Source organism: Podarcis pityusensis (genome assembly GCF_964106645.2).
Source record: "Podarcis pityusensis genome assembly, chromosome: Z".
Classification (NCBI taxonomy): domain Eukaryota; kingdom Metazoa; phylum Chordata; class Lepidosauria; order Squamata; family Lacertidae; genus Podarcis; species Podarcis pityusensis.
In genome coordinates this window covers 1,689,481-1,709,781 of record NC_138044.1, presented here as the reverse complement: position 1 = coordinate 1,709,781, position 20,301 = coordinate 1,689,481, and the positions used below count along the sequence as shown (strand labels likewise).

The window sequence follows — 20,301 nt, the reverse complement described above, 5'->3', positions numbered from 1 at the left end:
TCTTTCAAGACTGGTGTTATATGGTCTCGGCGGCCGCTCCCAGTCACCAGTCTGGCTGCCGCGTTCTGGATTAGTTGTAGTTTCCGGGTCACCTTCAAAGGTAGCCCCACCTAGAGTGCATTGCAGTAGTCCAAGCGGGAGATAACCAGAGCATGTACCACTCTGGTGAGGCAGTCCGCAGGCAGATAGGGTCTCAGCCTGCGTACCAGATGGAGCTGGTACACAGCTGCCCTGGACATGGTTTTGACCTGTGACTCCCAGGCTGCGCACCTGGTCCTTCAGGGGCACAGTTACCCCTTCAGGACCAGGGAATCCTCCACACCGCCTGCCTCCTGTCCCCCAAAAACTGTACTTCTGTCTTGTCAGGATTCAATCTCAATCTGTTAGCCGCCATCCATCCTCCAACCGCCTCCAGACACTCACACAGGACCTTCACCGCCTTCACTGGTTCTGATTTGAAAGAGAGGTAGAGCTGGGTATCATCCGCATGCTGATGAACACCCAGCCCAAACCCCCTGATGATCTCTCCCAGTGGCTGCATGTAGATGTTGAAAAGCATGGGGGAGAGGACAGAACCCTGGGGCACCCCACAAGTGAGAGCCCAGGGGTCTGAACACTCATCCCCCACCACCACTTTCTGAACACGGCCCAGGAGGAAGGAGCGGAACCACTGTATAACAGTGCCCCCAGCTCCCAGCCCCTCAAGACGGTCCAGAAGGATGTTATGGTCGATGGTATCAAACGCCACTGAGAGATCCAGCAGAACTAGGAAACAGCTATTTTCTTTTAGTACAGTACATGCAGTAAACTTAACCCCTTTCTTCCAAAGCCTTTCCCAATCTTCCAACACTATACACGAATACATGCGCCTTCTGACCAGGTGCAGTGGGGGATAGTTTTTGCTCAGAATGAAGTAGTGAGTTTGTAGGCCAGAGAAGATTACGCCTTAACTGAGGGGTCAGCAAAATTTTTCAGCTGGGGGCCGGTTCACTGTCCCTCCGACCTTGTGGGAGGGCAGGACTATATTTTGAAAAGAAAAAAAAAAGAACAAATTCTTATGCCTCACAAATAACCAGGAGATGCATTTTAAATAAAAGAACACATTCCACTCATGTAAAAACATGTTGATTCCCGGACCATCCACAGGCCGGATTTAGAAGGTGATTGGGCCGGATCTGGCCCCTTGGCCTTAGTTTGCCTACCCATGCCCTAACTGTTGGTGGTTCTTAAGGTGCCACAAGATTCTTGTTTGTTTTAGCTGCAACAGGCTAACATGGCTACCTCCCTGGCAACTGCTCAAAGTGGGAGTGACTTGTTTTGCGGGAACATTGTACGTGTTCTCTCTAACCACAAACAAGCCATGTTTTCCTCCAGTGACTCAAGAGGGTATACGCTGTCAAGTTGCATAACGGCTGAATTCTTTTATATGCTAATAGTGACATGCTTGTTCAATCCGCCTCTCAACATATGCTGATGAATTTTTGCATCATTCAGGTGTACTTTATTTTAGATGACAGATTTCTAACGTTTAGAAAATAATATTCTCAACCAGCTCTAGCAAAACTGCTGCTGTCGCTTCAGGTTTGGATTTAGGAATAAGTTAGTGCTTGTGAGCTAGATTTCAGGGCCACAGTATGCAAACATTTGTGACAGGGAAGGGCCCTCGCTCGGTGGGTAGAGAACTTGCTCTGCATGCAGAAGACCTCAGGTTCAGTCCCCAGCATCTCCAGGTAGGGCTAGGAATGTCACCTGCTTGAAACTCTGCCTGTCAGTGTATCCAATGCTGAGGTAAGTGGACCAAGGGTGTGATTCCGTGTAAAGCTGTGTACTTAGGTGTATATGAGCTGCCTTGGCAGCAGGGAAACTTTGAAGCCAAATTGCATGCAGATGGGTGCAAGTCCCAATAGGAAATATTTGGACATTCTGGGGATTCTTGGCTTCTCACTCAGAGGTGATGCTGCTGCAGTATCTTAAGATGACCTCTGAAAGATGTGGCTGAAACAATAGATTTTGGGGGCAAGTGTAAAACAGCCATTAATAAACAGCCAGGAGTAATATGAAGACTTATTGACAGGACTAGGACAGAATGGAGGCAGTGTAGCCAAAGCAACAAATTAATATTATAAGTACATACGTGCATACAACACATGTAAAGGTAAAGGGACCCCTGACCATTAGGTCCAGTTGTGACCGACTCTGGGGTTGCGGCGCTCATCTCGCTTTACTGGCCAAGGGAGCCGGCATACAGCTTCCGGGTCATGTGGCCAGCATGACTAAGCCGCTTCTGGTGAACCAGAGCAGCGCACGGAAACGCCGTTTACCTTCCCGCCGGAGCGGTACCTATTTATCTACTTGCACTTTTTGTGCTTTCGAACTGCTAGGTTGGCAGGAGCAGGGACCGAGCAACGGGAGCTCACCCTGTCGCGGGGATTCGAACCGCCAACCTTCTGATCGGCAAGTCCTAGGCTCTGTGGTTTAACCCACAGCGCCACCCACGTCCCTGACAACACATGTACACGTATGTTATGTCATCTATATACACAAAAGCACAGGCTTTGCAGGTCTTTGTCCCAAAGTCCTTACAATCTACGAGCAGATAACAAGTGAAACATCAAAGGAAGTGAAGGGAAAGGGAGGCAGGGGTGAACAGACAGAATATGTGATTCATTCGTTCCTGGGAGCCTGTGGTGCAGTGGGTCAGTGCATCTGGCTGTTAACCAGGAGGCTGGTGCTTTGAGCTCACCCAGGGACTGCTGTGGGCAGGGTTTCTGTATTGCAGGAGGTTGGACTAGATGGGTCCCTTTGGGTCTCTTCCGTTTTTTTGATTCAGATGCACATGCATAGACTTTGTTACAGGAGGGGCAAATGCCCTTTGATGAGAGTTAACACTTGAAACCATTTTCAAACATTAAAATATAGTGAAGCATGCCTGATGATGGCATCTAGTTGTTTTTGTTTATTTTTAAAAATGCAGTTGTTTGCTGTAGCTTTTCTCTTGCTAGAGCAGAGTTTTCCAAACTCTTCATGTTCGTGACACACTTTTTAGGCACACATCTTTTTGTGACACAGTAGTTCAGTTTTACTAGCAAACCTGTGGGCTGCCTGTTCATTTTCCAGCCCCGAGGAGTGTTTGCGTGACACACCTGCACACTGCAGGTGACACACTAACATCGCGACACACAGTTTGGAAAGCCCTTTGCTAGAGTGTAATGAAATCTTGTGCTGGAAGAGAGAAGATGGCACCTTCATCACGGTCTGTTCTGGGTTGTAAAGCACTTAAAAGCTATTGCCCTCTTGTGAGCCTAATATGACCACATGGAGTGAGAGCCATATTTGCTGGACTCCTCCTGGAGAGGGTAATATGATGCTGTTGTTTAGCACTGAATTGTACAAAGCACTTTATGTGCCTCTTGTTTTTCCTTTTTACAACCACCCAAATGAGGTGGGCTAGCCCGGTGATGGGCAGACATCATACTTGTGGGTCTACTAAGAAATCCACCAACCAGAGCCTGGTTCAAAATGCATTTACCTGGAATCAAATAATAGCAAGCCAGAGATTTCTTTTCAATATCAGAGCATAATTGAGCTCACAGTGCTTTCTCACAAAAGTCCAGTCCTGACTGGCTTCACGTCAGAAGCCTAGTCATTTTGCTGCTATTGTTTAACAGGCAAGAGCCAGGAATTCTTGTTGATCTATTGCAAGTCATCAGGATCTACAGTACTAATAGATTCAGACCTACATTCTGCCCACCCTTGGACAAGGCTTAGCGAGGGTGACTTGGCTTTGATCCTCCTGTGCTGAACCCAGGTTTTCTATTTGCACACACCTGATGAGTTGAGTGACAGTTTCGCCAAAATTTTGTTTACCTGTCCTCTTGGCATCTTGTCCATGCAGCATTTTTAAAGGCATTTTGAAAGCATTCCCATATTAATGGCAAGACATCCAGGGCACAGCCTGTTATGATCCATTGTTTGTTTTGGAGGCATACCACTGCTTCAAAGAAGTGTGGCTAGATGTATTTGTGGAGTCTGAGCAAGTGATGGCTTTGCAAAAAGGGTTCTCAGCATACAGTATATTCATCCTAGAAGCATGCCGTTCTAGGAAATGGTTGCAATGAATTTTTGTGTCAGCTTTCATTTTTGCATACAAAGACTCTCCTCAGTGTCCCTTTCCCTGTACGTGATTTGAAAATGCTGGTTCTCATTTAAAATAAACACACCCTCATATTTCCCCCCTTTTGTGGGGTGCTGACTTTGTGCCTGTTTGCATTGCGGGATAAGCTATTTGGGTGTGTGGGTGTGTATTCATTCTTTTCCCTCACCCCCACCCATTTTCTTTCTCGTATGTTCAGAGAGAAGTTTTTGCCTGCCACGTTTTTGCCTCAGGCACGAAAACAGTGTCTGGGCATTTCTGTCAAAGCTGCACTAGATCCGCATGTGATTGTAGCATACAGCTTTTTAAATATATATATATATATTTACCAAGTGCCTATTTATGATTTTCCTGTGGGAAACTTGATCCCTAAAAGGAAATGAGTGCAGCTGGGGATCACTTGGGGGATTCACTCTTATTTTTAGAATCAGATTTATTGCCATATTTGGCCTGAAACGATGTCACACTGGAAGCTTATTGTAGTCCGGCCGGTCAGTCATTCTCACCTGATCTCAATTGGACTTGGGCTCAAGGTAATCAGTGGAACCTGGACAAAAGGATGAGTAATAACAAATGTTTGTTGGCTCAGGAATCCGGAATTTCCCATAAACAATTTCTGGTGATGAGAGAGATTGAGCTTTGCAGGATGAGAACCTTTAAAAAAAAAAAATCAAAAAAAAATCCCAGGTGTAGTTCTCAGTGCAGCTGCTTACTCCAAGACAGAATGAAAAGATAGACATTTGATTGATTCAGTTTCCCCTCCCCTCCCCAAGGGGTAACAGCAATTCAGAAGGAGAAATATACAGTGATGCCCCAACAGATCCCACAACCAAAGCACTCCCCATTTAGTCCTTGACATGGAAGCCAGCAGAATTTTAATTTTTTTCCCATTTATTTGTTTTTATTAAAAATTTTCTTGGGTTACAAAAGTACATACCTTGTCTCTATTTTCAGATCATAAAGTCCTTTTTACATATCAGTTATGTTTGATGTGAGACTTCAATGTTGTATACAGCACAAAAGTTTGAAGCCTTCCAACACCAGCAGAGGAGAGAAGGTTCTCTTGAGCATGCTCCATTCGTGGTAGTGCTTTTGAGCCACTCTCATTTTCACTAGGATTGTGTGCAGGACGAGTTCCCAGGAAGCGTTTCCCCCACCCCAAACCCAGTCTGTCTTTAAGACTCTCCATTGAATTTAGTTTTAAGGTCGGAGCAGCCGTAATAAAGCCCCCCCCCTCCATTGGCACGCGGATGGTCAACCCAGTCATTAAGCTTTGGCATGACTACAGTATCAGGGTTGGGGCACCTGTGGTGGCCCCTCCAGGTGTTGCTGGGCTCCATCTCCCATCATCATCATCTTCATCTTCCTTCATCCTTGACCATTGGCCGTGCTGGCTGCTGCCAGCAGGACAACATAACCTGAAGGGCCACAGGTTCCTCTGCTGTTGGGCAAAAAACAGAATTGGATTACTCAGTGGATCCGACCAAGGTCTCTCTAATCCTCTCTAATGGCAAAGAATAGATGGAGGTAGCCCTTCTCTGTTGTTTATTCCTCTGCTCAAGCATATGGTAGCCAGTGATATGTTACCACTTTAACATGTAGGTTCCATTTAGCCATCATTGCTTAGATATTAGCAAGCCCACCTGCATTCTCCATGGATTTATTTGAAATAAATTTATCAGATGTCAAGGAAATAAACAACTATCTGACTTTTAGAAGGCAGCTGAAGGCAGCCCTGTTTAGGGAAGTTTTTAATGTTTGGTGTTTTATTGTATTTTTAATATTTTGTTGGAAGCCGCCCAGTGTGGCTGGGGAAACCCAGCCAGATGGGCGGGGTATAAATAAATTATTATTGTTGTTGTTATTATTATTATTATTATTATTCCTTTCCAAAATTAAAAAGCAGTTTAAGACAGGGGTAGGCAATGTGGTGCCCTCCAAAGGATGCGGCTCAGTTATCATCTGGAAAATTCCACGTTGGCTGCTTATGATCTAAGCCAATACCCATGACCACCACACTGTGTTGCAGTGACTTCTGTAAGTTGGCTTTGGATGAATGCACATTCTCCTCTGTCAAGCCAGTCTTGCTCTGATCTCTGGGTGGCTGCTGTTCCAAGAAGGAATGGGGATCCTTACAAAGCTGTCCTCCTCAAAGGTTTAAGGGGCCCAAGTATTCTCCTGTGTAGTGAAGAACCCAGTTCTGCTCTGTGCTGCTTCCCACCCGTTAATCCCACGAACTTTCCTTGCCCTCCCTCCTCCCCATAAGACATATTTAAGACTTCATTAACCATTCATTTATTTGATTTATACCCTGCCTCTCCTCTGAGTGCAGGGTGGCACCCCGCTCCACACGTTATTAATCCTCACAACAACCCTGTGAGGTGGGTTAGACTGAGAGTGCATGACTAGCCCAGGGTCACACCTTCATGCCTGAGTGTGGGGATTTGAGCTCTGGTTGCCCAGGTCACGGTCTGGCGCTCTGGCCACAGCGCCACACAGGCTCTCAATAGTTTAGGCCCCCAGTTTCTGTCACGAAGCCCACAGAGTGATTGCAAGCTAGTCAGGCTCTCTCAATTTTGCCTTCCATACAGGTGGCCTGTTCTGAGGGTGGGTCGTATCCCCATTAAGGTGATGAGGGTACTGTCAGCGTGCCCTCAGCCAGCACTGGGGGGCCTGCCTACTTGCCTTCTTACAAGCAGCCCAGGGGGTACAGCCAGCTGTGTGGGACTCAGCAGGGGAGAGGGTGGGCATAAAACTGGAATTAGTTGGCCATTGGTTTTGGCTCCAGCTACTTACTTTTGCCCTCTCTTCTCTGCATTCTTGTTATCCCACTCTCTGCTCTTAAAGTCCCAAGGCTACAATGATTGAAACACAATATTAAAAAGTCCTTTAAAGATAAAGGTAAAGGGACCCCTGACCATTAGGTCCAGTCGCGGACGACTCTGGGGCTGAGGCGCTCATCTCGCTTTATTGGCCAAGGGAGCCGGTGTACAGCTTCCGGGTCATGTGGCCAGCATGACTAAGCCGCTTCTGGCGAACCAGAGCAGCGCATGGAAACTCTGTTTACCTTCCTGCTGGAGTGGTACCTATTTATCTACTTGCACTTCGAAGTGCTTTCGAACTGCTAGGTTGGCAGGAGCAGGGACCGAGCAACGGGAGCTCACCCCGTCGCGGGGATTCGAACTGCCGACCTTCCGATCAGCAAGCCCTAGGCTCAGTGGTTTAGACCACAGCGCCACCCGCGTCCCAAAAAGTCCTTTAAGAGATCCTAAAAGCACAGAAATAAGGTGGGGCCTAAAAAATACACCAGGCTGAATGAGCACCAGCACCAATGGGATCTGGGGACCAGAGGGTGGGATGCAATCCAGCCTACCTGCCATTTTGAGCCCCTTGGAAGAAATACATCATCCTTTACTTTGCCATACTCCAGGGGTCAGCAAACTTTTTCAGCAGGGAGCCGGTCCACAGTCCCTGTGACCTTGTGGGGGGCTGGACTATATTTTGAAAAAAATAATAATGAATGAACTCCTATGCCCCAAAATAACCCAGAGACGCATTTTAAATAAAAGCACACATTCTACTCATGTGAAAACACCAGGCAAGCCCCACAAATAACCCGGAGATACATTTTAAAATAAAAGGAGACAGCCTACTCATGTAAAAACACCAGACAGGCCCCACAAATAACCTAGAGATGCATTTTAAATAAAAGCACACATTCTACTCATGTAAAAACACGCTGATTGCCAGACCGTCCGTGGGCCGGATCTGGCCCCTGGGCCTTAGTTTGCCTACCCATGCCATAGCCAAAGAACAGGAACTGTTGGAGAAAACATGTGTTGAGAATGATTTTTGTTTGAAGATTTTCCTCTTTTATTTGAATGCACGTGCAGTCAGTTTCAGATAATTTGGCATTATAACATGCATCTTACTTAAGCCCTCCCTCTTCTTTTAGCCTCTAGCGCCCCCCCCTCAAATATACGGTACCTTTCTGAGCCTGGCTGTGCCTGGAAAAGTGCTGAGATGGCTCCGGTGCCAGCCGCCCTCCATTCTCACAGTGGAGAATGCTCTGCTCTCCCACCTATGCCATTCCTGCCCTCTTCCTGCCATTTATCGCCATCTGTTTTCAATCCCAGGGTGTGCAAGCACACTTCCAAGCGCTTCCCTTTGCCTTGCCCCCACTCCCACACCAGAAGCCTGAGAAATGACCCAGACATCCATTCTTCACAAAAAGGTATAAAAATAGGAGCTGGAGAAGGGGCTCACACAATAGCTGTGACTGCATTCTGTTTGCACCACCAAAACACACATTTCAAAATGTTATCATTTCCGTACATTTCCCACCCCCCTTCCTTTCACTCCCTAAACAGAATGTTCCAGCAAAAGGGTAGTGGTTCCAAAAGCCTTCGGCCAAGTCTTGGTGCCACTACACGTTTAGGAGAGAGAAGCATGTCGCTCTTGCATCTAACACCCACGGCCCAATGTTGTGTAGTGGTTGCAGTGGCAGACCAGGACCTGGGAGACCAGCGTTCAAGCTCCACGCTCAGCCATGAAGCTCACTGGGTGACCTTGGGGGTGGTCACTGCCTCTTTCAGCCTAACCTATTTCACAGGGTTGCGGGGGGGGGGGATAAATGGAGAGGGGGAGAACTGTGTACGCCACTTTGTGCTCCATGGAGGAAAAAATGGGAGATAAATGCAATAAATAAATGAATCGCAGCAACCCGGTCATCTCAAACTCATCCCCCTGAACAGGTTGGTAGGTTGGTGTCTCACTTAATAGTATCACACCTTTTTTCTAGAGGGGTTTTCCGTGCCCCCGCCCACCAGTACCATTCGAAAGCTACCACAATTCGCTTCTGCTTAAAGTAACACATTGGGGATAGGAGATTGTCGACAGTAACTGTGGTTGTCCTTTTGCAAGCTTTGCTTACTTGGTTCTGTGCTTCAAGCAAACTCCACCTTAAAGACTCAGATACACAGTAATTGCATTGTTAGGGTGTTAATTGAGAGCAGGGTATCGGAAAGTCCACAAATATTGTTTGGTTTTTAATTTGGCAAGGCCAGGGAGGCATAATGCTTTGGGGGGGGGCGGGTTTCCACCATGTTCAAATTTCCCATCAAGCAGGACACTTGTAAGCACACTTAAATAATGCGATACATTGACGATATTTTTATCATCTGGACACATGGTCAACAGACCCTGGACACCTTTCACCAGAAATTTAATGATTTTCACCCCACAATCAACCTTACAATGAATCAATCTATGCAAGAAATACATTTTTTGGACACTACTATAAAAATACAGGATGGGCGCATGGACACCACCTTATACCGTAAACCAACTGACCGACAAACATATCTACATGCCTCTAGCTACCATCCCAAACATACCAAACAGTCCATTGTATATAGCCAGGCACTACGTTACAGCCGCATCTGTTCCAATTCTACAGACAGAGACTCTCACCTAAGAGATCTACAGCAAACCTTTTCAGAACTAAAATACCCAGCAGATGAAGTTAGACAACAGATCAACAGAGCCAGACTTATACCCAGAGAGAACTTGCTGCAAGACAGACCCAAAAAAGAAAATAACAGAACACCTCTAGTCATCACATACAGCTCCCAAGTTAAAACAGTACAACGCATCATCAGAGATCTACAACCTCTCCTGGACAATGACAGTTCTCTTTCTCAAGCTCTGGGAGGAAGACCTTTCATTGCCTACAGACAGCCACCCAATCTTAAACAACTCCTAACCCACAATAATACTACAACCAGACTTAACACGGACACGGGCACCAGAGCCTGCAATAAACCCAGATGCCAACTTTGCTGCCACATACACCCGGACAACACCATTACTGGCCCCAACAACATCACACATACCATCTCGGGACTATTCAATTGCTCATCATCTAACATTGTGTATGGCATCAAATGCCAACAGTGTCCTTCAGCTCTCTATATTGGACAAACAGGCCAAACCTTACGCCAAAGAATAAATGGACATAAATCTGACATCAAGAATCACAAAACAGAGAAACCAGTAGGAGAACACTTTAATCTCCCAGGACATTCTATACAAGATCTCAAAGTAGCTGTTTTACTACAAAGGAATTTCAGAAATAGACTGGAAAGAGAAGCTGCTGAATTGCAACTCATTACCAAACTTAAAACCATGGAGAAACCTGGTTTGAACAAAGACATTGGATTCTTATCCCATTATACATGACTAAGCCATTTCTCACCTTCTCACCCCTTGCCTTTTCCTGTAAGACCCATTACAGTCGTTAAGAGTCGTCAGCAGGCTCATCCCAGCTATCTGCCAATCTCCCATTCCCACCACCCTTCTGAGTAATACCCCTCCCCACCTTCTCACTATATAGAAGGATCTGGCAACTTCTGTTTCAGTGTATCTGAAGAAGTGTGCTTGCACACGAAAGCTCATACCAAGAACTAACTTAGTTGGTCTTAAAGGTGCTACTGGAAGGATTTTTTAAATTTTAAATAAATAAGTTCAGGACCAGATTGGCAGGTCTGCACATATTTTTTTGCAGAATTCATTTTTCTTCTTATAGTGGGGGGTTTTGGGGGGGGGAGGGGGGAGTTCTGAAGAGCAGTGCAAGTGCAAACATCCCTGATTCAGCTGCCTGCATTTCCAGCTAAAGGGGTCAGGTAATAAGTGATGGGGAATTATCTTGCTGCCTGGAGAGCTATTGCCAGTCAAGATTAAACAGCACTAGTCTAGAGGGGCAAACAGTTTAGCCAGGTATAAGCTTCCTATGCTGGCACGACCCATCAGCAAAAATCCTGCTCGCTTCCCTACTGGTCTGTTATTTTACCAAACGTTGCCTATGTTATTTCTGCAACCTTGAAGACTAGAAGCTTCATTTGAACAAAAAGTAAATAGGGAGTTTTCCTGGTCAGAATTCTGCAATTGTGGCTCTTGTAGCTATGGCCAGTGCAGTATTGAGTTCAATGAAATGGCCACGACTCTGCCTGCAAGTGCCAGCTCAGCCCTTTGGAGAAGGAGGACAGCGGCTTGTGCAAAGTAGTCACCACCCATCACCTGTCAGGCTCAGAACTTGGAGAATAATGCTGTGCTTTGGGCTTTGAGAGTCTGCAGTGAAACTAGAGCCTCTGTGTGAATCCGTGCAGAGCTGATGATGGAAGCTGCTCACCGTGCAGACGTAACAGGTTGTTGGATGGTATAAAATGTACAAGGTGTGTGAACCACTCTACAAATGAAGGGCAGTATACAAATCTAATAAATAGTGATAATAATTACTGGTGGGATGCTCACTGGGGAGTGGGAGGGAGGTGAGAGAATAGCTCAGTGGTAGAGCATCTCCATTGCAATTCCTGACTGAGGGAGACCCCTGCCTGAAACTCTGCAGGGCCATTGCTGCCAGTCAGTCCTGAGCCAGATGGATCTATAATCTGACTCCGTGTAAGGCACCCTCCTATGTTGCTACAACTTCCTGGGTGAAAGAGGTAAGAAACTTGGTTAACCTTCCATAAACTCTGCACAGGAAGTGGGAGTCTGTTTTCTTTTATCGATTTAAATGTGGCACTCTTGACTCTGCAAGGGAAGGTGATTCTTTTCTCCCCTTCTCCCACAACTGGTTCCATTGAGTAGTCTGCATAAATCTTGATACTAAGCAGGACCAGGGAACCTCAATAGCTGGTCCTGAGTAGCCTGTGTCTAGAGCTGGAATAGTACCCAGAAAGAGGTGGGGGAATCTGGCACCTTGAGCTTTTATTTTCTCCCCCTTGACTCCTACTAATGCTTAAGGTCACCCTTTGCCTCCTGTAGATTCCTCCTCTGCACTGGATTTTCACGTAGAAATGAAGAATCTTAATGAGAGTGTGAACTGACAGCGCCTTTCTCTTACATGTGCCCTCTCACTTTAAAATTGGAAAATGCTATCTCTGATTCACGCTCCTGCCTCCGTCCCCAGCGTCTTATTTTAGCTGCAACCACACCCATAATTCTGGGGTTTAACAGTCTCCCCCAATTTCTCTCTCCTTGGCTTTGCAGGAGTCTCCCCAGGACAGTGCCATCACACGCGACATCAACCGGACGTTCCCTGCCCATGACTACTTCAAGGACACTGGGGGAGATGGCCAGGACTCCCTGTACAAAATATGCAAGGTACCCTGACCGGGATACTGTCCTGGCTCACTTGTGGACCAGGATGGTGGAGCTTCCTTGTGGGAATAAATGTGCTAGGCCAGCTTAGCCCTGGGTTCTTTGTCTTGAAAGCACCTCCAAGTGTGAGATAGTAGTGTTGATAATAGAATTATGGGGTTGGGACCCCCAAAGGTCCTCTAGCCCAGCCTCCTGCATTACAAGTATCACAGCTAAATACCAGCAGGTGACCTTCCAATCTCTGGTTATAAACCTCCATCGAGGGAGAATCTGTCACCTTCTGAGGTAGCCTATTCCATGTCAAACACCTCTTACCATTAGAAAGTTCTTCCTATCATTTGGTTGGGATTTTATTTCTTGTCATTAGAATTCATTGTCTTGGGTCCCACCCTCTGGAGCAGCAGAAAACAAGCTTATTCTGTCTTCCATGTGGCAGCCCTTCAGATATTTGAAGATGGATATCCTATCCCCTCTCAGTCTTCTCTTCTCCAGGCTAAACACCCCCAGCAAAAAGGTTGTTGAAACATATTGCCTGTTGTGCCTGCTAATTTAGCCTTACTGGAATTGTAGTCCAGAATTATCCAGAGGGCACAAGGTGGGTAAGTTTGTGCTCGTGGATGCCTGGGCAAATCAGCCTTTTGCCTCAAAGGGCATTCCCAGATCTTCTGGGCTCCTTGCATCAACTGGAGCGGCTGCTGTATTTCTTTTCATGTGGCAGAGAGCAAAGGAAGTCTCAGCAAAAGGATCTTTGCTCCCCTCTAACACTCTGGAAAATTATTCAGCTCCTCATTTGCATTATAAGGCAAACCACAAACACATTCAAGCCACTCATTAAAATGCGGGAGGCAATTAGCAGGTTAAAATAAAAAATGTCCGCACTCTGGTTTGATCCCTTTACCTTGCTTGACCGGAGGATCCGGCTCTTTGAACCTGGCATTTAGAAAGCTGCCATTGCTGCCTGCTCCTCCTCCAGAGACTGTTTGGCCTGGGAAAGCAGCTTGGCTTCCTGGCCACCTCCTAAGCTCTCTGACAAAGCACACCATTAAAAAGGATGAGCTCTGCGTGGGACGCGGACCAAGGACTGGCGCAAGCAGCTTCCTATCCGCTCCCTGTGTATAATTGATATTCAAATCAAAGACTTAACGGCGCAGCTTGAAAGATTTGTTTTTGTGTTATTATCCCTGCATAAAATACTTCGGGTCTCAAACATGCTCTGGCTTATTTTGGGAGAGTTGGATGTGCGCGCCAGATCCCCACGGTGTGCATTTATGCTTCAGCCCCCTCCCCCCATCCTTGCAGCTCAGTGAACCAAGACCCTAGCCCAGGACTTAGCTTTCCACTCTCTCTCTCTAAAATACCATTGAGTGAAATTATGCCCCTCTTGCTAGGTGTGCTGGGCTCCCTGCCTGCAAAAGGCCAGGGAGCCCAAGGCTTTGGTGGGCAGATCCTCTGCAGACCTTTCGCTTTTCTTGTGACTTGTGAAATCCTGGTCAGGATAAGCACCCCCTTGCCCCAAATTGCCTCCTTAGCAGCCTTCACTGACTTGCTCCAAGCTATTCCACGTGCAGACAGATTGTGTGATTGGCACAAGGTTGGTTCTCTTGATGGGTGAGACGGAGGCAGCCCTTGTTTTCAGCCAGAAGGTGGTGACCTTCATAACCTGCCCCCTGCCACAGCAACACTCTTTCTGCGCAACAAGCAGCCTGCGTGCCATAATATACAGATGCACACTGAAGCTGGGGAGCTGTTTTGAATGGAGCAGGGGTGGTTGTGGCCAAGCCAGTGGTGGTGGTGGTCTAGTGGTTATAGTGTCAGACTAGGACCTGGGAGACCAGGGTTCAAATCCCCCCCCCCACTTGGCCATGAAGCACCCTAGGTTCCCTTGGGCCAATCACTTCCTCTCAACCTAACCTACCTCACAGGGTTGTTGTGGGGATAAAGTGGGGAGGAGAACTATGAGCTCCTTGGAGGGAATGCAGGCTGTAAATGCAAGCAAGCAATCATTCAGGTGGGGCATCTTGTGTTGTTGAAGTCTTGACCGTTTCCTGATTCTTCTTCCAGGCCTATTCTGTCTACGATGAAGAGATTGGCTACTGCCAGGGCCAGTCATTCCTTGCTGCTGTGCTGCTTCTACATGTGAGTTCCTCTTTGCTACCTGAGAGAGGGCCCTGTGCAAGAAGGTTCCAAAGGGTGGGGTGGGAGGTCCTCTGTGGCACTCAGGCACAATCCAGTCTCCCTTTGCAGCACACCTGTTGCTTAGCCTTCCCCTCCTTCCTCCCTGCCCAAGACCTGTTTAATTCATCAGAATCTGTGAGTACTTTGAACCTGGCAGGAGGATGGGCAAATGTGCCCGAGAGTTTAGAAGACCCTGGTATGTGACCCATCCATGTATGTTCTGTGTCTTATATTGGTTTCCTTGAATGTAATGTCACCCTTCGTTCCCTTTCCCCCTAAATCGCCTTTGATGCTGTTTGCTGAAACATACATTAAAGCCTTCTTATGTGCCCACAAACCAAAGGTTGCAGCAGTTACCTAACCATCAACTAGCAATGACACTGCAGGTTTAGTGATTTTTATATCATCAAAACCAGGACAATTATCCTATAGTTTATATGTATATGTAATTAATTGTACGTATAATTTATATGTAAGAACAGACAGAAGAGCTCTGCTGGATCAGGTTGTTAACAAATCCAAACTCTATCCAGGCTGCCTGTTGGTTTCTTGTTGTTCTTTGTGTTATTGAGCAGTAATGCAGGTGGATCTATTGTGAAGATCCCGAAGCTTCCTCACATCCAGAAACAGTTGCTCCATACATGGATGCTGTCTCTTCTAGAGATGTTACAGAACTGAAATTTTTCATTCTTCGTACATGCTAATAGTGAACTTGGTTGCAGAGCTAGGGCAGATTTGCAGCCCAAATTGAGATAGGGAGAATGCTTGCTGGTGGGGAGGAGCAGCCCAAGGTTTGTAGAAGTAGGAAAAGGAAAAACACACAGTCCAATAAGGACTGAGCATGCTCGTTGGCTGCAGAATCTGGGTGGTAGGTGTCAGGCTCCAGGGAATCCGATCCCCCCACGGTAGGCTACCAGGGATAGATATCAAGGAGAGTTCTTACCAAGTCTTTTATTCAAAATTCACAGAGAGAGGCTTAGAAAAGCTGCCTCTTGTAGTAATGGCGTTGCTCCGAGTGAAACCCCACCCCCTCCATCTCTCCCATTATACGCCATCCCTATGTTGGCTGATCTGTGCTTTCTGCCTCTGAGCTTTCTCATCTCCTACTTTCAATGCCCACCGGGTTCAGGGGGGGTGTCCTGGAATGCTTTCTAAATACACTGAGTCTGTCCGCTGCCTCTCCCCTGGTGCTGCTGCTTCTTCCTGTTCCTCTCCCAATATTTCCCAGCTTCTCCCTTCTGCAGCCTCTGAGCTGTGACCTCCCGCAACCCACTGTTGTAAATCTCTACTGTCTTCCTCTTCTCTGGAAGGTTCAGGCTGAGGGGGCGTTCTCCACTATTCCTCCTCCTCTTCTGCCCAGTCCCTGACAGTAGGATGGGCAGTCAGGAAATCTGTTGGTGTTTGAATGGAGTATCCTGGCAAAGGGCATGTCTGGCTGGTTGGCACCCTGAGCACAAGCTCTCCACAGTGCAGCATTTTGGTACAGGTCCAAGTTTCATAAATCCTGTGCATTTACCAGGAAGATGGGTGGCATGTTCTCTTCCTGCTTTTGTCAGTCGGGGAGTCAAGTCAGGTTACCAGGCTGCTCAGTTCGAAGTCCTCCTGGGACCAGCGTGGGCTCTGGGCCACAGGTTTCTTCTGGTGCCTGGCTGGACGGATTTCCACATCTCACCAGTGGCCTCTGACTAAATGAGCTTTGTAGAAAGGCTTGAAGGGAGGCTACTGTTGCAGGTGTCAAATAAAAGCTGGTGGGGGCGGTCTTTGTAGTTTAAGATGACCACCCACTCCCAAGGCTGAATGTCTTTTCTTTCCCTCTCTTAACACATCAGAGGTTATGTGGGCCTTTGAGGGGCTAACCGGTCTGTGCGGAGTCCACCACGGGGAAATCTTGGACAATCAAAAGGAGTTGTCTGGATGACCCCCTTCGGGTACTGGTTGCAAGTTTTCTCTTGCTCCTTGGAAACAGCCAACTCAGAATACCACCAGGGATGCCTGCCCTGTCTCGCTTCATTTCCCTGGCTGTCCACCCCACTCCAGCCGTTGCTTATGCAGCAGTGCAGAGCATTTTTTGCAGTTACTTCTCTCTGACACCCTTAATTCCCTTTCCGCTGCTAAAAGTTATTTTTAAACCACATTCATGTTGTTGGTTCTCTTTCTCTGCTCCCTCCCCGCATCCTCAAACTAGTTATCTCTGCTGTCAGTTACTGAATGACACTCTGCAGAGCTCCCAGGCCCATTTGTTGTTCTGATCCACAGCAGGCTCCTTTTCCTTTTTTTAAAATATCCCCCCCCCGCCCCCAGCAACCCTTCAGCTTATTTGAATGATGGCTGTACCATCTTGTCATACTAAATATAAAGAGACTTGGTGTGTCTCTGAAAACCAGACTTCCTGTCAGTTTGAGAGGAAAGTTTTTCCCACCCCCCATGACACAAGAAAGTTGTAGAAATTCTGAACACCAGTCATAAGGGCGGTTTTGTTGTAATTGAACAGCAGCTCCCAATATTCACTGTGAAAACTTGAGACCTCGCAGAATAATGAATTTAGCGGTTCTTCGCCTCGCCACAGGCAAAGCAGGCATTAGCTGTGCAATTCATAAGAAATGAAGATGAAATTGCACTTAAATTGGATCTTAGAATTGCTTCTGAGGTTGCTTTTGGAAGATTGTGATGGGTTTTTAAGAGCTTAAATCCCATTCCGGAGATGTAAGCCTTTGTAAGACCTGCTTGTCTTTAGGAGAGGGAAGCCTGCAGAGCAGCAGAAGCTGGAAATGTCATTCAAAATGAGTGGCTTTCCTAGGCCCTTGGATAGAGGTCTTGGACTTCCGTGAGTGCACCTCTCAAATGTTCATGAGGTGTGCATGAGCCTTCCTGGTGCATTCTTCAAAAGCACCACAAACTCCCTCTTTGCAACAGTTTTATTTCCCCCTCAGTAGGGACACGATTGGCACTGTGATCTAAACCACTGAACCTTTGGGCTTGCAGATTGGAAAGTCGGCAGTTCAGATCCGCGTCACCGGGCTTTGTCCCAGTTTCTGCCAACCTAGCAGTTTGAAAGCATGCCAGTGCAAGTAGATGAAATAGGTATCGCTGTGGCAGGAAGGTAAACGGTGTTTCCATGCACTCTCGCTTCCATCACCGTGTTCCATTGTGCCAGAAGCGGTTTAGTCCTTCTGGCCATATGACCTGGAAAGCTGTCTGTGGACAAACACTGGCTCCCTTGGCCTGAAAGCGAGATGAGCATCGCAACCCCATAGTCGCCTGTGACTGGACTTAACTGTCCAGAGATCCTTTACCTTTTTTAAAAAACCTATTCCCCCCTCAACTTGTAAAAGGCCCAGTTGACCTGGCCCAGAACATGAACCTTCATTACTGTGGGAAAACAGGAGCTTTATTCCCCGGGTGAGTTTTTGAGCAGGGGAAGATGACAGACTTTTCCTGGGTAAGGATACCCACTTAAGACTGGCATGGTGTGGATAAGGCTACCAGTGGGTTCTAGCCATGATTGCTGTGCCCCACTTTCACTGTTGGAGGCAGGATGGCTCCGAATATCAGATGCAGGGCTCTTCCGTTCCTAAGAGTAGATATGACACCATCAGTTTACTCCTCATTTTCTGCTGAACTGCTGCTAAACCTTCCCTTGCTGTCATATTCTCACACAACCTGTGGTGGTATATGGTTCATTGGTGGCAGAAAGAATGAGCAATAATCTCCTGCCTTTTCCTTGTGGGAGTAGAGTAGGGCCACATTCACACCATACATTTAAAGCACACCTTTACCACTTTTAAACAGTCATGGCTTCCTCAAAGTAATAATGGAAGCTGTGGTTTGCTAAAGGTGGTGAGAGTTGTTAGGAGACCCTGCATTCCAGAGCTACAATTCTCAGAGTTCCCTGGGAAGAGGGCTTGATTGTTAAACTATTCTGGGAGCCTTAGCCCTGTGAGAAAAATGGGGGTCTTCTAATAGCTCTTGACATCCCCAACAAACTGTAGCTCCCAGAATGGATGTTTAAAGTGGTATAGTTAGGACTGCCATGCACCTGAAATTTCCCAGCAGTGTCTGGGTGGGATAGCTTAAATGTCCAGGAAAATCCAGACTTCCATGTCGGAAGTGTAGATTTTGGAAATTTTCCTTAAAAGTAGCTCAAAAACGTCCTTTTCTTTCTTTTCTTTCTTTTTTATGATCTGGCAAAAAAAGTTTAGCAACTTTGAAGAAAAAAAAACTAAGCAACTTTTGTGGTTTGGATTTTCACTTTTCGAAATATGGCAACCCCTAGGTATAGTGCTTTAAAAATAGGGTGTAAATGTGGCCCACGTTTGGCTGCCAATAAAGTAAGGTGGTTCTCTCAACATACTGGTAGGAAAGACTGAAGGAAGAAGTTAGATTATCATGCTTAGCTCCCCACCCCACACCCCACACCCTTTTAAAAATGACAGCCGGTTTTGTTCTTTGTCTTTGACAGATGCCTGAAGAACAGGCGTTTAGTGTTCTGGTCAAAATCATGTTTGACTATGGACTCAGGGAGCTTTTCAAACAGAATTTTGAAGATTTGCACTGCAAGTTTTATCAGTTGGAGCGACTCATGCAGGTAAGGGGTGCTGTCTGTCCCTGGAGACCGAGATTTGACAGGGGGCGGGGTTTCATCCGAGAGAGTGATGCTCTTTGCAAGGTGAAGTCCAGAGGTGATGCTAACAGTGGTGGCCTGGCTGAGGGGTGGCCACATGGCCTTTAATCATGAGACAAGCTGTGCCCCATTCTTCCCCTGGCCATTTTCTTCTTCCCACGACTATCGCAACGGCGTGTGTAGCACAGTGGCAGGGAGAGTGGGGTGGCTGCTGCAAGCCTCATTGCTGGACTCCAGCTCCCATCATCCCTGCCTACTGACCATGCTGGGAGTTGGAGTGTAGCAACATCTGGAGTGCAGCAGAGCTTTCCCCAGCCCTGGAATAGCATGCCTTTATTCTCTCCCCTTCAATTCCTTTCTTTTTTCTTTTTAAATTGTTGTTCTTCTACCAAGTGTACTTGAAGCATCTTGTGAATTGTTCAGAAGAGCCACACTCTAAATATAGTGTAATATTGAATGAATGAATGAATGAATGAATAACAATAGAGGAGAAGCAGTGGAATTTAATAATAATAATAATAATAATAATAATATTTGATACGACAACCCAAGAATTCATTAAGTGAAAATGCTTAGTCAGATTTGTATTGTCCGTTAGGCAAAGACCATTGCAATACTAGTCACCAAAAACAGTAATAAGAATCCAAGAATAAATTAAAATATAGATTGTCAAAATTTAAGATTGCAAAGTTCCTCAATTCATTTAGGTTTAGGTTTTGTAAAAAAGATCCCCTTGGCAGTTGTTTTTGCGGGGGGTGGTGGGGGGGGTTGGTGGTTTAATTTTATTTTTTACTAAAGTTACCCTATAGGTAACAGACTTGTCTACATTTTGCCAGCAGCCATCCGATTGACCCCTTAGAAAAAGAATTTATTTGCTCCACATCTGAAAGCTGCTGGAGATGCAGCTGGGGTGGGGAAGCACACGCGGGAGGCCGTTCCACAGTTTTGGTGCCACAGTGGAGTAGCCCCCCCCCCACGTGTCCACCTACCACATCTCCAGCGATGAAGGAATTCGTGGCAGGGCCTCTGATTAGCACTTTACGGTTTGAGCAGGCTCACATGCCCGAATCCCTGTGTTTCTAGAATGCCAGACAAGTGAAAAGTTCCTTGCCAGGTCAATTGCAGTAGCCTTTAGCAGCTGGCTGCCCTTCGGCGTCTTGACATTTCAGCAGGCCATTGGGGTCATTGGGGG

General features: G+C 46.7%; 1 protein-coding gene and 1 long non-coding RNA gene across 4 annotated transcripts in view; one reads left to right on the top strand and one right to left on the bottom strand.

Annotated features, from left to right (window-relative positions):
- RABGAP1 (RAB GTPase activating protein 1) overlaps window positions 1-20,301 on the top strand; it is a 96,126-nt gene that overhangs the window by 62,529 nt on the left and 13,296 nt on the right. For all 3 annotated transcript variants that reach the window (XM_080990851.1, XM_080990850.1, XM_080990852.1), the window contains 3 exons: window positions 12,203-12,316; window positions 14,375-14,449; window positions 18,948-19,073. In XM_080990851.1, the coding sequence (XP_080846977.1) occupies window positions 12,203-12,316; window positions 14,375-14,449; window positions 18,948-19,073 (315 nt within the window). The remainder of the gene's footprint in view (window positions 1-12,202; window positions 12,317-14,374; window positions 14,450-18,947; window positions 19,074-20,301) is intronic.
- LOC308468675 lies at window positions 4,826-9,299 on the bottom strand. Its single transcript, XR_013981805.1, has 3 exons — window positions 8,141-9,299; window positions 7,527-7,647; window positions 4,826-5,594 (listed from the first exon to the last, which is right to left on the bottom strand). It is a non-coding gene; the product is annotated as an uncharacterized lncRNA (long non-coding RNA).